This window comes from Phoxinus phoxinus (genome assembly GCF_949152265.1).
Source record: "Phoxinus phoxinus genome assembly, chromosome: 23".
Lineage (NCBI taxonomy): Eukaryota > Metazoa > Chordata > Actinopteri > Cypriniformes > Leuciscidae > Phoxinus > Phoxinus phoxinus.
In genome coordinates, this window is record NC_136898.1 from 23,337,201 (window position 1) to 23,352,167 (window position 14,967).

General features: G+C 38.2%; 1 protein-coding gene across 1 annotated transcript in view; it reads right to left on the reverse strand.

The window, feature by feature from the left end:
- The window catches only part of epha5 (EPH receptor A5), a 92,354-nt gene that overhangs the window by 14,196 nt on the left and 63,191 nt on the right, over positions 1 to 14,967 (reverse strand). Inside the window, exons 7-14 of the mRNA XM_079600038.1 lie at positions 12,329 to 12,488; positions 10,225 to 10,327; positions 5,983 to 6,050; positions 4,472 to 4,597; positions 3,904 to 4,089; positions 3,507 to 3,568; positions 2,290 to 2,499; positions 538 to 687 (exon numbers count right to left, since the gene is read on the reverse strand). Of these exons, the coding sequence (XP_079456164.1) occupies positions 538 to 687; positions 2,290 to 2,499; positions 3,507 to 3,568; positions 3,904 to 4,089; positions 4,472 to 4,597; positions 5,983 to 6,050; positions 10,225 to 10,327; positions 12,329 to 12,488 (1,065 nt within the window). The remainder of the gene's footprint in view (positions 1 to 537; positions 688 to 2,289; positions 2,500 to 3,506; positions 3,569 to 3,903; positions 4,090 to 4,471; positions 4,598 to 5,982; positions 6,051 to 10,224; positions 10,328 to 12,328; positions 12,489 to 14,967) is intronic.

The following is a 14,967-nucleotide window of genomic DNA, read 5'->3' on the forward strand; positions in this document are numbered from 1 at the left end:
AAACAACGTTAGATTGTTTATGTTTGCCTCTTCACGATGACTCGCTTGCTGTAGTCCTCAGTTGTAAGTCGCTTTGGATAAAAGCGTCTGCTAAATGACTAAATGTAAATGTAAACGTACCCAAAACTTGCACTCTGAATCTCATTTTCAAAAGTTAGCGTTTTCAGGCGCCCAAAAACGCTGTTGTCGTGTAAATGAACGGCCAAAACGCATAAAAAGTTTTACGTTTTTAGTTGAAACCGGTACCGTGTAAAACAGCCCCTTAGTCCAATATGCGATAACGTTAAGCGTTTACGGGAAGAAGAAAATCCTCTCCGGGTCAAAATGACCCAAACACAACACGAGGGTTAAAAAGACCAAATCTTAAGTGTGTGTTCCAGTATTGAAGTGCATTTAAGATTTAACACATTTTAAGTCTTTTTTCAGGTCTTTGCTCGAAAAGTGGGATTGACAGGTTCACTTACGAAGACTTTATGTAGCACCAATAAGACACATTTGTACAGAATTGAATAGAATTCTGGTCTCGTTCCGACTTACGTCTTGATTGCTCATCTCCCAGTATGGTCTCTCGCCGTATGACATCACTTCCCACATAACAATGCCGTAGCTCCACACGTCACTGGCTGAGGTGAATTTCCTGTAGGCGATGGCCTCTGGAGCCGTCCACCTGATGGGAATCTTCCCTCCCTGCAAGGCAAAGCGCATGCTGAGTCCCACGTCTCAGATCAGAAACGTGCCTTGTCAAAAGATCTTAATGGGTGATTATCACTGGGAGAGAATGCTGTCAGCCTGTGAAAATTGACAGGAAGCGTTCGGTCTGTGGACGGCTGTTGCATGCTAATCGCTAATTGACTGTCCTGGTGTTAGCGCTCTCAATTTCTGTAGGCAACTCGCGCACTGGGGAGACGCGTCTTAATTTACTTTGTCGACAGTTCACGCACATCCACACACGTGAAATGCTTTCTTCAGTGTTACTTTGACACACCAAAACAAAAAACAAAGAGGATTAAAAAAAATAAAAAAAATAAAATAAAATAAACTATGCTAATTATGACAGCCACCACCACACCTCTAATAATCCTCTTTCAGAATAAAGCAGCTCCTTTTTCAGGACTAAACATTTATTTTCACTGTAGAACAGATTTGTTTCCTGCTCTGGTAAAATTTAAAATTCTAGATATGTTTTAACAACATCTATTTTATGATCTCCTACAATAGGTTTACATGCATTAGAGATCCAAACACTTTAATTTTCTCATTATATCCATTGCACATCACCTAATTTCTCAAAGAGTCTGAAAATGGTTTGTTAGAAGATTGTCTCTCTAAACCCCTCCTTACTGCAGGCCTATGACCCCGTCTGTTGTGATTGGTCTACTCTGTTCTGATTGGTCAGATGACACAGTCTGTTGTGATTGGTCTACTCTACTCTGATTGGTCAGATGACCCAGTCTGTCTGTTGTGATTGGTCTACTCTGCTCTGATTGGTCAACTCTGCTCTGATTGGTCAGATGACCCAGTCTGTTGTGATAGGTCTACTCTGCTTTGATTGGTCAGATGACCCAGTCTGTCTGCTGTGATTGGTCTACTCTGCTCTGATTGGTCAGATGACCCAGTCTGTTGTGATAGGTCTACTCTGCTTTGATTGGTCAGATGACCCAGTCTGTCTGCTGTGATTGGTCTACTCTGCTCTGATTGGTCAGATGACCCAGTCTGTTGTGATTTGTATACTCTACTCTGATTGGTAATATGGCCCAGTCTGTTGTGATTTGTCCACCGCTTACGGCATGTGTCAGAAACAAAACACTCATTACCATATCTGAGGAGCTCTACCTCAGCACTTGTTACAAGCACTTGAATGTTAGAAAAAGCTAAATAGCGGCACTTTAAGAATTTTTTAAGAGTTACAAATTCGTAATAAACTATTCAGGGGCTGCATTCAGAAAAGTTAAGCACCCTTCACTAAAATAAATATGCAAATCACTGCAAAAAGGGCTGCTAAACACAATTTGCATGATGAAAATTCTGGATCTTGCAGGTTAGTTCTGGGTGCTAGGCTGTGAAGGAGACGATCACATACCATCTAAAATGCCCTTAATGCGATCTGAGAAGGAAAAGTCCAGCTCAATACTTCACTGCATTATAAGAGCGCAGGAAGAGAGTTCAGGAAAAGTAGGATGGTATTGGCACTGGATTTAAATAGGGTTTTAAAACAAAGGCCTGCTGGGAGGTAGCTAATAGATGCGAGGTGTAGTAGGTTAGCCGGTGTTTATGCTCTGAAGCACGTACGCGGGTTGTGTAGGCCGCCTCTGGGTCGTCCTCCAGCACTCTCGACAAGCCGAAGTCGGACACCTTACACACCAGGTTGCTGTTGACCAGGATGTTGCGGGCTGCTAGGTCACGGTGCACATATCCCATCTCAGAGAGGTAGCGCATTCCCGAAGCAATGCCTCGCATCATGCCAACCAACTGGATGACAGTGAACTGGCCATCATTCTTCTGTTGGAGCAGTAAAGACACATAATAACTATGAAGAAGAGTGTAATATATCAAATAAGAGTGTAATATATCAAATTAAATCAGGAAGATTGGCTAATTGTACAAACTCCATTCCAAGTAAGGTAGCACTTTATTTTAAAGTGTCCCTGTTACATCAGAATCAGAAATAATATTATTGCCTTTATTGCACACAAAAGGAATTTCTCTCGGTAAATTAAGCTTCCAGTCCAGACATATAAATACAACAATAAGTCTCATAATTTGTTGGTGTCTGTGTTGGGGCAGTGTGAACATGACCGCTATTTTTCATCAAATTCTAAATCCAACGGACAACTTGTTTGTTTGGTGTTTGTCTGTGCGGTGTGCATTGGCCTTAAGACACAGAATTGGCATATTTACAGATATTGAACATATTTACAGTAAATATAAGAGAATTAACAAGAAATTGCACTGAACAGTGTGAGTATTGCTCTAAGAGAGGCCTTGGGAGGCATTTAACAATTCATACTGTAAATATAGTAATATGTGTAACTAAGCAACTAACACTAAACCAAACCCTACCTCTAGACATATAGTAAGTACGCGAATAAGTTAATTATAGTATAGTACATGAATCAATATTACTTAGTACCTATTTGTGTAATTAAATTGTAACAAATGACACATTCAAATAAAGGGTTACACTTTATTTTAAGGTATTTAATGTTTATATTTAAGTACTGAATAATATTAAGCAACTACATGTACTTACTATAGGGTTAGGGTAGGATTAGGGTTTGGTGGAGGGTTAGTTGCATGTAATTATGCATCATTTACTGTTATTACTATGGTAAGTACATGTAACAAGGACACTGTACAATGAAGTGTTACCAAATAAAGTGTAACCTAAGATAATCTACTGTCTCTGTGTAATTACACATTTCCACACATATCATAGACCGATGTTTGTTGACGAATGATATAGTAGTGTCTTTATTGACTGCACTTCCAAAAAGAAGAAACTGTACCTTCAAAAAGGTGTCGAGGGATCCATTCTCCATATATTCTGTTATTATCATCACTGGTTTACCTTGAGGAAATGAACAACACTCATTTCAGGGAATTGCTGCGTTATTATTATGTGACACATTAAGTTATAGCCAACAAACACAAGAGAGAAACATTAAACCAGCCAGGTTTCCAGCACTTGTTACACGGTCAGTCTGTGGAATAATAATAATAACAACAATAACACTGAGGATTACATCACCCTTGGCGATATGATTTGCTATTGGCACCACTAGATGTAATGAATAATAATTATTCATACTGTGAAAGTACCGAGCAAAATAATGTTTCCAACTAATACTGAAATAAAGATAGCACGCAACAATTTTGAGTAATAATCATATTCAAAAGACTCACTCTTGGTGACCACCCCCTTCAGGTGTATGATGTTGGGATGTTCGAACTGGCCCATGATGCTCGCCTCTCCCAGGAAGTCCCGCCTCTGCTTCTCGGTGTATCCGGCTTTCAGGGTTTTAATGGCCACTGGGATCTCTCTCTTCCCCGGCTGCCGAAGCAAACCACTGCACACCTCGCCGAACTCTCCTGCAACCGGGAGGCAGAGCCGTCAATGAACCGCGGCGCGGAGGAGCCAGACAATGAAACGCCTCATTGTGCGCGGCCAGATTTCCCTCGCGAAGCGACAAAGTGCAAAACTACTGAGGTATGAACTTGCTTCTGAACAAATAAAGTCTGGCAGTGTCACACTTCCAGAGCAAGATTTTATACAAAATGTTAAGCCCGAGCCTCTTGTTTCAAGGATTTTCACTGGGAAAAGTTATCACACACAAAATGCTATGAACAGTCAGTCGTAAAGATGAGTTTTGGGGGCTCCGAACCATCTCAGATTCTTCTTTTAGACGGTGAGTATTTCACATGCAACCTAATTTGAATTCGGTTTGGTTTGACTTGCACATAACTCACTCACCAGCTCCGATAACCCTCTCGATGGTGATAGAGGAGACATCAATCTCCTTGGCGAACTCGTGGACAGCCTGGTTGGGATCTTCGTAGGTGTGGGGATCGATATATGTGCGGACCGCTGGGAACTTGACTGTGATGAAGCGGGAGAGGACAAGAAACAGAGAAAAAGAGGATGAAATGTTGGTTCCTCTGGGGTTGGGTCGTGTGATATCACGGAAGGAGAAGCGTGCAGGAACGATGGGGAGGTTTCATCTCTGGAGACCGTGTTTGTTCTTCCTGCTGCGCCAAGCACAACATATTGATGGATTGCTCTAGGACTACATAATAAGAATAAGCCAGAATATGCCACACTTATATGTGCCACTGTATTATTGGGTACGTGGTTAGTGTGGTTGTAGCCTCATGGGACGATGAGGTTTTCAGATTACGGATGGGTGTCCAAGTAACCGTTAATAAACAACATATGATGAAAGTGTATGGGGTTTTTACATCATCCTTATATTGCTAGTGAATATTACTACAAATTATATTATTAACAAAAAAATATGATGTTAATAACTTTGTAATTAATAAAACATTATTAACAACAAAACAATAATAATATTAATTTGTTTTAATTATGAATATTATTTGTATTGTTATTATTGGTGTTGTATTTTTTTATTTTTTGGGAATTTCTATATAATACTAATACTATTAACACAAATAATGGATATTAATGATAATAATTTTATATTATTAACAAAACTATTATTATTATTAACAAAAAGAAATGAGGTGATAACTAATTGTTTTTTGTATTTTTGTAATTTTGATAATAATATTATTATGATTAACAATAATAATTTATATCAATGATAATAATGTATTTTTATTAATAAAATATTTATTAGCATAAATATTATTATGTATGTATTGTATGGTTGTTAATAACTTTAATTAATAATAATATATGTATATATTAACAATACAATTATTATTATTATGCTTATTATTAGTAGAACTATAATTACTACTACTACTACTTTTATTATTATTTATGACTATTATTATTATTGTTGTTGTTGCTGCTGTATTTGCTATTAACAAAGCAATTATTAGTAGTAGTTTTATTATTCACTGATTGGCAATAGAATTGGCATTTGGCTACACTACTTGTAATGAATAATAGAATGTAATATTTTTAATTTATAGCATTATTTATGTTTTTCCAATGTGTGTACCATAATTACATATGATAATGGTACTTTGTGCAACATAACAAACAAACAAAAACTAAATATATATATATATATATATATATATATATATATATATTATTTTTTTTTTTTTTCTAAAAGAGGAAATCCCTTGATTTAATGTAAATGGATAATATAAAAGTGCTGTTAAAACAAAACTCGCTCATGCCGAACTGCCTTGACGTCATGACGAGAGAGCTCATGAGAGGATGGGACTAGCCCACTGAACTCTGGGTGAACCCACATGTGTCTGTCTGTCCCTTTCCGTTACACTTACTGTGACCGTTGTGAAAGTGCATCTTTTCCTCGTCTGGATCCTGCTTGGCTTTACTGTATCCACAGCGTCTGTGAAAAACAAGACCTGCGTTATTCTTTACACAACATATTTCCTTTTTTTTTTGCCATTTCTCTAAAAAACAACCCCCTCCACCCATTCCCCTCATTTTTAGATGCAATGCGACTAATTGAATGGCCTAATAAAGGAGGGGAAGTAAACCGTGGGTACGGGCTGGTAATGGCTTTATCTGCTATCAACACAAGAATACTCTAGAGAGGACTATCCAAACATGCACGCATGCTATATGACAGCAGTCTTAAGTGAACCCAATGCATCACTGTTTTATCTGCCAGCAGTGTGAGTGTGTGTGTGTGTGTGTGTGTGTGTGTGTGTGTGTGTGTGTGTGCACATCCAGCCACAATCAACTAGAATAAACAAGGCATTATCCACTTTAGAACTGATACAGACAGTAAGGGAACAACTGTTTGTATGCCTGTACGTTATCACTGTATGTTCTATTTGTATGTGTTATATATTAACTGCAATAAAACTAAACAAATAAAACTAAACAAATTAATCAACATATCATGTAATCAATATGATTACAATTTTAATGACAGCATTAATTTCTATTAAAAATACGATTAATAATGATTCTAGGGTACGTTCCAAACTGCAGTATTTTTGCAGTATTTCACAGTGTGGGAGTTTTCTGCAGTACATGGAAATCATAGTATATAATATATGCTGCATGCTGCCAAAGAGCATTGCATTATGGGATACAGAATGTCAAACAGTGTGCTCTGATTGTGTACATGGCAAATGTAGTATATATGCATACTACATACTGGTACCTTGGCAGCATACAGTATATTATGCAGCACACTAGTATTCATTATGAGCATATCCATAGTGTAGAACATACAATTTCACTATGTACCGGATACTTATGAATGACAGTTTATGCCCCATTTAAAAAAATATATAAATACAAACAAGCCATTTCCCTTTCAGATAGATCCCTGCTCTGTTTAGGAGTATATTGTAGACAATTGTGCGTGTGCGTGCGTGTGTGTGTGTGTGTGTGTGTGTGTGTGTGTGTGTGTGTGTGTGTGTGTGTGTGTGTGTGTGTGTGTGTGTGGTCCCGTGGGATGGGTCTGTATGGCTCCAGCCCCAGGGGAGGAACACACACTTCACACACTAGTGCAGAGCTGATGAGTTTGTCTGACCCGTATGTCAACCCTGAAGCCCCGCCCCTTCCTGCGCTCCACTTTCTCCTGCTGAATTTGATTGGAACTCTGCTATCACTCAACCTGACATAATGGACCCAATCATAAAGCAGGCGAAACACAAGTGTTTTTTGCTAGTTTCAGTTTTTTGCTAGTCCCGTAGATGTTAAGACGCGAGGTTAAAGCGCACAAGCAGATCCGTTTCCTCGCTAGAGAAGCGTACAGTTTTTCCGCTTGCAAAGTCCGCCATGTAAATAGCGAGTCCACCATGGCGCGAGCGCAACTGCCTTTTAAAGGGAATGGGAGATGAGACTCTGATTGGTTAATTGTACGTGACGCCCAAAACGCACACATTACTCATTAAGAGAATAGAGACAACCCTTTTAGACCATGCGCCGGGAGCGCCCACAATTTTTTTTCCATCGTTAAACTAGCAAAAGTGGATTCAGACACGACCTAAGTACACTTGCGCCGTGCGCTTTAGACCATGAGCTTAGATCGTTAAAATAGGGCCCATTAAGTCACAAAAACTAAATCTTGACTGTAAGAAAGACTATCCTGCTGAATAGTATAAGTGCATATATACATACATACATACACATACATATATATATATATATGTGTGTGTGTGAAAAAATCCCATTATCAAGTGATATTTTAATAAGCGAGGCCAAGCGCCCCATTCTCAGCCACTGTCCTCGATTCAACCCCAAATTTTTGCACCATCACCTTCAAATCACTGCAGTTCTCTGACAGCCATACTAACAGCCCTGTCCGGTAAGAGCTTGTTCTCCAGACAGCCGGCTGTAATAGCCTTCTGATGCTGCCCTTGCAGCTCGTTCATGAATAAGTCTTGACCTACTGAGGCCAAGAAGGCTATTAACAACCCTGATTGCTTCCTGCAGGAGAGCGTGCTTCAAAACCGTCTGTGACATGAGGTGACGCGAGTGTCAAGGCTGTGGCCCACATGATACACTGATACACACTTTAAGAGTAATTGCTTGAAACCGTTACACCCTCGAGAGACACCCTAACCCTTGCTTAAACAATTCCAGCTCCCCTTCAAGTGGCAATCTTGAGGCTTGTAAGAAATTCCACCGGCTGATGTCTGATTTTGAGGTCTTTCGTGCCAGTCGTCAATCTCAGTGAATCAAAGGTGGAAGCTCGGTTCAAGGGTGAAGCGCGAGGACAGACTTAACGTGCATGACTGCGTGCACTGTTCTACGGCATTCCATAGAACAAATAGTACGAGTGAAAATTCCAAAACATAAAAAGTGTGCATCAATGCAATTAATTTACCAGAAAAGAAAGTGTTTGGAATGTTCTAGACTTCACACACTCAAATGTTGCAGTGTAAATGACGTACTGGAGGAGGAAGGGGCTGTGAGATACTGCATGACAAAATACCTTATCAAGTTCACACACTAGATGGTGCAGTATATGGTGAATAGTGTAAGGGCATATAATACACTCTCTGAGGTTAGCATTGGCTAGTTAGCCCTGGCTAGAAAAAATGCCAATGTTCAATTGGCAAAAAGAAAAAAAAAATAACTACTTAAATGGTACCGAATTGTAGTGCACTTAAAAACGTAACTCAATATTTAATTTTTATTTTGAATAAACATAACATCTCATAAGAGCAAATAAAAAGATGAACACTACATAATGCACTTGCAGTGTAATTCTGGCGAATGGTGCGCAGCTTATTATAGACAGAACGGGTCTCAGTTTGCTTCCTCTAGCCAGTGAGGACAATAGCATGCATTACGGTCTCATTTGAAAATGTTGTGCCTGAAATGCAGAATAGGACAGCGTGTATGAAACAGGATATTGTTGTTGGCTCCTCGTCATGCTCTGCCATTGTGTTTTGTGATTGTAAAAACAAATCTCCCACCGCTGTTTACATTAAGAAGCGGGAGGCACATATTTCATGCAGTATTTTCCCCACTATAGAACCACGACTGATCAGAGATGTAGATAATTCCCTCTGCGAGCTCTTTGACTAGCTTAATATGACAGATAAATCAATTTACATGCTCAAATAAGTGATGATATTATATTTATATATATATGTGTATTTGTGTATTATATATATAATTGTATACCTAATCTCTCTCTCTCTCTCTCTCTCTCTCTCTCTCTCTCTCTCTCTCTCTCTCTCTCTCTCTCTCTCTCTCTCTCTCTCTCTCTCTCTCTATATATATATATATATATATATATATATATATATATATATATTAGGTATACAATTTATCGATTCATCAAGAAAATGTTTTTTTTTTTTTAAAAGGTCATATTTCACTTTTAGTATTTTATTTTGAACAAAAAAAATCTACATCCTGCCCAATGTTGCCCTCCAAAAATAAATAAATATATATATATACTTAAATACGTCTTATTTTAAATGTACATTTGATGTCCAACAAAATTAACATTTAATGCTAGAGCAATAATGTAAACAGGTCACATGCTGGATTCTTCCAATCAATGGTTGACACAGCAAATATGCAAATACGATGATTTTCCCAGGGTTTAGGAATATACAGTGTGAAATACCAGCTTATGAATACTTGATGCGATTAATCGATGATCACTGTTGATTATTTTTTATTATCAGTTAGTTTTTGAAGCCTACTTGTTATCATTTAAAACAAACCATATTACATAATTTAAAGCAAACGTAAATTGTCAAATGTTTTGCTTTGAATTCTGCTATCCTTCAAATAAAGGTAACTGTGATTTTGCAGAGTAAGACATGTTCCTGGAACAACATTCCCGTCCGAAAATTGAACCGAAAAACTCTATCCCTACCCCTAATCCTTACCCTACCCATAACCTATACCTAAGATCAGAGGGAAATACACATGACATAATCTGTAAACCTTTCCCTCAAATCTGATTGGTTGATTGTAATGTTGTTCCAGGAACAACAACGATCTTGACGCAGGAGCATGTTGCCTTTGGTGAAATCAGGTTCACATTGGTTCGATGTGTTGTTATGGTGTGTTCTTACCTGCCACTCATCAGGAAACCTGTGACCAATGCGATGAGGATGATGCCCACAGTAACAGCAACAGCGATGATGGGCACCTGACCCTGGTCAGTCGAGGCCGCTACTGCTGGGGCAGAGAGAAGAGACATCGAGAGCCCGTCAGAAAACATCATAGCTTTTTATTAAATATATAGGTAATTGCTGGTAACATTTTTCAGTTTATGGAATCTTTTGAGTCACAAATACTAAGAAATATGAATTACTTGAAACTACATAAAAACCTATGTTGGACCAACATAATTCCTCCAAAATGTTGTCCCAATTAGTCAAACAATTGAACAATACTACTCAAATGTTAAGAGTGTGTGAGTTCCCAGCATGCATTGCAGCATGAATAAAGTATGTGGTTTTTGTTATAAGGTTATCGTTTTACTGTTTGCTCACTTTTGTTGTTCTTTTGACACAGTAGTTATTTGTTGTGTTGTGATGTTAAGAGCACACTGTATATACGGAGCCCCTAAAGGAACATGGTGATGGAAACAAACATGAGATCGGAGGAAAAAGTACATGTCAATGCCAATGCTTTTTCATTCTCTTGCAAATGTTTTGCGTTCCCTGAGAAACTTTTACCTTAGCCTTTTGAGTTCTTTGTGAGCGAATGCAAAGTTTCTTGGGGGAACACAAAAGTTTTGATATAGGGGCTTGTCACTAATTTCACTAATTTGTTTTCAAATTTTGATTTGTTCATAAATGCAAAATAATTTATTTAGCCAATAAATACATTGAGGTAACAACAGATTTCAATTAGGAACATGATTATATAGAAGTGGCCAAAAGTTATGTCTTTTGATATGATTATTGCGATATATGCTAATAAATATTGGCATGGTAATGGATATGGCAATGTTAATGTATTTGGTCTTGACGGAATAGATCTGCTACGCTGCTTCTGCTGCAGAGCAAATACCGAGACTTGCTACTGCTAGGGCTGCGCAATATATCAAATTTATCGAAATATTGCAAATGTATATATCGCAATATCCATATCGCAACAGCTTGCAATAAATGGGGTCATGAACAAAAGACAAAGTTTTTTTTAGCTTTAATAAGTATCAGGATATATTGAATTCATACAGTGAAAACTAAGCAATGTTTTATTTTTATATTTTATGATTCAGTATCTTTTATTAAATAAACCTAATGTAGGATAACCTGAAACCCTGTGGTTTACACTGATGTTAAAATAACACTTCTTATGCTACAGTAAAACACTGATGTTCACTTTCAGAAGTTATAAGGATGTTTTCTTGTCAGAAAAGAACGTGAAACACATGTAGGTTATATCATTTTAAATATATTTGAAAGATAATTTAAGTTTATTTTGCACACTTTAAGCATTATCGTATCGCATATTGAATATCGCATTATTTAAGGAGTTATCGCATATCGCATTTTTCTTCAATATCGCACAGCCCTAGCTACTGCCAACACATTCACAGACATTGCTGTGAGCATGTAAGGCATTCTGCTTCTGCTGCATATGTAACATACATGAATAGCCCCCTGTAGCAGATCTATACAGGTGGAGCTGGGGAAGGGGGAGGGCTTCTGAAAGCGTGGCGCAAACTAACAGCAACACTATCGGTTTTTGTTTGAATGTTATGATGCAGCTCATTGGCCGCAGATGCATCAACCAATCAGCTGTGCTATGCAGATAATGACATGATCGCTACCAAAATAGTTAGACCTATCAGCCTGCGCCATCTAGAGTTTAATGACAGAAGTAGGTAACTCAATATTTCTTAGCATGCATGACTCCAAAGGTGCTGTAAACTGGAAAATATGTAATTGCTATCTACGACAGCGAATCAGCTAAATGATGCAGTTCGCATTTATTGAACGAACAAATTCAAATTGACATGAAACAAATTAGTGGTACATAGAGGCAAATTTTAAGAAAATAGTTGAGAGAACCTAAAAATCTGAATGCAGAAAGTTGGCTTGAACTTTTAAGTGTTCTCAACAAATTCCTTTTTACAGTGCATATATTGTTATTTTACAATGACTTTGAATGTGGCTAATCAATTCAGATATATATATTACAAAAAAATCTAGTTTCACTTACAGTAAGGGCTTGTTTCAAACTCGAAGCGCCGACTGAAGCCTCCGTAGCCTGCAGAGGTGCGTGCTCTGATCTGAAAGATGTACGCTGAGGAAGGTTTAAGGCCGTCCACCAAAACATCCGTCTCCTTTGACTTAATGATAGTGTAGCTTGTTTCCTGATCCTATAGAGCCACCAGAAGACAAGAGAAGACAGAAACAGTCAGAGAGGGATAAAGGCCTTGCATCCCATGAGAGAATGGCAAAGGGTGTGTGTGTTAGGGCCAGAGGAGAGGATCGCTTTCATGGTCTTCATGGGCTTTGTTTTAAAGCCCTGTGTTAAGTGCTCCGTCCATTAGCTTTCATACGACCGGGTGTGGGGCGTCATAGCTTTTTCTTTTTCTAAGTGCATCGTATCAGTGTTTCACAGAACGGTCCAAAACACTGAGGTCATGAGGAGCTAAGGCTCGTTTTCAGACGTATTCTGTCTTTAAATGGCTCAACAAAGCAGCCGGAAAATGCTGCAAGGTGAGGAGCAATCAGAGATGGCGATCGGAGAGGGGATTGAGTTTCAGGCTTTGTGAGGGTTGTCGCCAGCGGGGAGGTCTGGTGAGACGCTGGTAACGTCACTTCATTAGAGGAATAATTCTGTCATCGTTCACTCAACCTCTTGTTGTTGTACGGGCGTATGGCTGATACACTGGTCCTTCTTTTCCATTCAATCACAGCTCATTTGAAGCCACAATTTTCCTACGAAAATGAGACGATGACTAAATAAACAATTTTGAGGGTCAAAAACTATGGCGAAAATCTATTTACATTTTCGTCAACGAATAAAAAGTAGAGTAGTGCGTTTGTGGTAGATGCGCACATTTGAATTGTAATGTGCTGATCTACCTGGCGGGACATATGTTGGCATACACTTGCTTCATGTCTCATAAAACATTACACAATGTAAAGTCTGTGAGAAAGAGAAGAGCAGACATGTGGATCAGTGATGTGCGGGTCAATGTATAAACAACCCGCACCCGACCAACGTTTTCAACTATCCCGCCCGCAACTCGGACCGCAAAAAAAAAGAAAGAAAATTGTACCCGACCCGCTTCCTGACCCGCGTTTTTTTTAAGTAGCTAGTAAATGCTCATCGCGTCATGGGCCATAGACGGAGGAACTAGGGGTGCGCATTTTTCTGAATGCTGTATGATATCGCCTAGTGTTTTGTAATAAAGGCTTGATTTATTCATTTATTTCGTTTCATTTTCTTAACAATTAAGATGCTGCATGTGTTTATCCAGTCTAATCGAAGTGTGCGTCTCTCGACCGACTTTCCCAACAAAAATCCCCCCCGCCCCCTACATAAACTGACATTACTGACCTATGCGTTTAAAAGTAGCCTGTTAAAATGGCACAATGGCATTGCTCAGTTCAACGTGTTGGGAAATCAAGCATTTTGTCCCGCGTCAGCTTTTATTCAAAAGTTAATAACGCGCTGAACATTCAAAAGGTAAATAAGGATTTCCCACTGTCATTTCTGACTGAGCTCGTGCGTCATCCTCGCGCAGTTATTCAGCCAATAAAGTGTAGACCTATGTATTTCATAGAAAATTGTGTCTAGTACTATATAAATTACAAAGGTTTAATTGGCATCTTTATTTCAAACGACCCGACCGACCGCGACCCGAATATCGTTAAAAATATTTTTGGATGACTCGTAACCGCGGGTGACCGCAGGCACCCGCTCATTTTGGATCAACCCGCGCATCACTGATGTGGATAAATCCGAAGACATTTCAGTATGGTTTCTATGCGCTCAGTCCGTATTGAATTGAGCTCTATTTTGCATCTTTTCAACGGACAAATACACACAAAATTACAGTCGGTTATGTCTGAACGTGCAATTGGCTTTAAAGTGACAGCAGTTTAATAAACCTGATACTGTCCGTCATTAACACTCTGGGGTTGGCAAACGCGCCGGCGCGTTTTGCTAGGTTTTTTTTTACATAGCCGCAAAATAGACTTAAAATACTCTTTTAAAATACTTTTTTGTCATACAGACTTAAGAAGTATGAAAAAATAAGCTGTTAAATGTCTACTTTTTTATGTGTCCACTTACAATCGAAATAAAACATTATGCTTTTGTAAAATGAAGAAAATAAACAGGGTGTACTTTCTGCCTCTCCGTCTCCGTGAACTTTTAAATAAAGACATGTTATACAGTATGTCAGAGCAGTTAAATCTGTGTCTGTATTACATGTTCAAACCTTAATATCATTCATATTTACATGTTAATAGATGTTTTCTCCAGGAGTTTATAATGAGCTTGGGAATTTTAAAGAAATGCTTAGTTGATGCAATACAATTTAACTAAACCCATTAGATTTTATTCAACTAAATGTACTACTTTATGATATAAATATCATAAAGTAGTACATTTAGTCGAATAAAATCACATTTTTAGTCGACTAATAGTCGACTAAAGCTAAAACAATTCAGATTACTAAAACATGACTACAACTAAATTGCATTTTAGTCTAAAGAAAGGCCCAAAAAATTATTTGATTTAATATATGTAGTTATTATTATTTATTTATTTTTTAAAGCCAGAGGCCAAGGCAAGACTGTTGATTTAACACATTAATTTGTTACGACTAATTATGGAAAAAC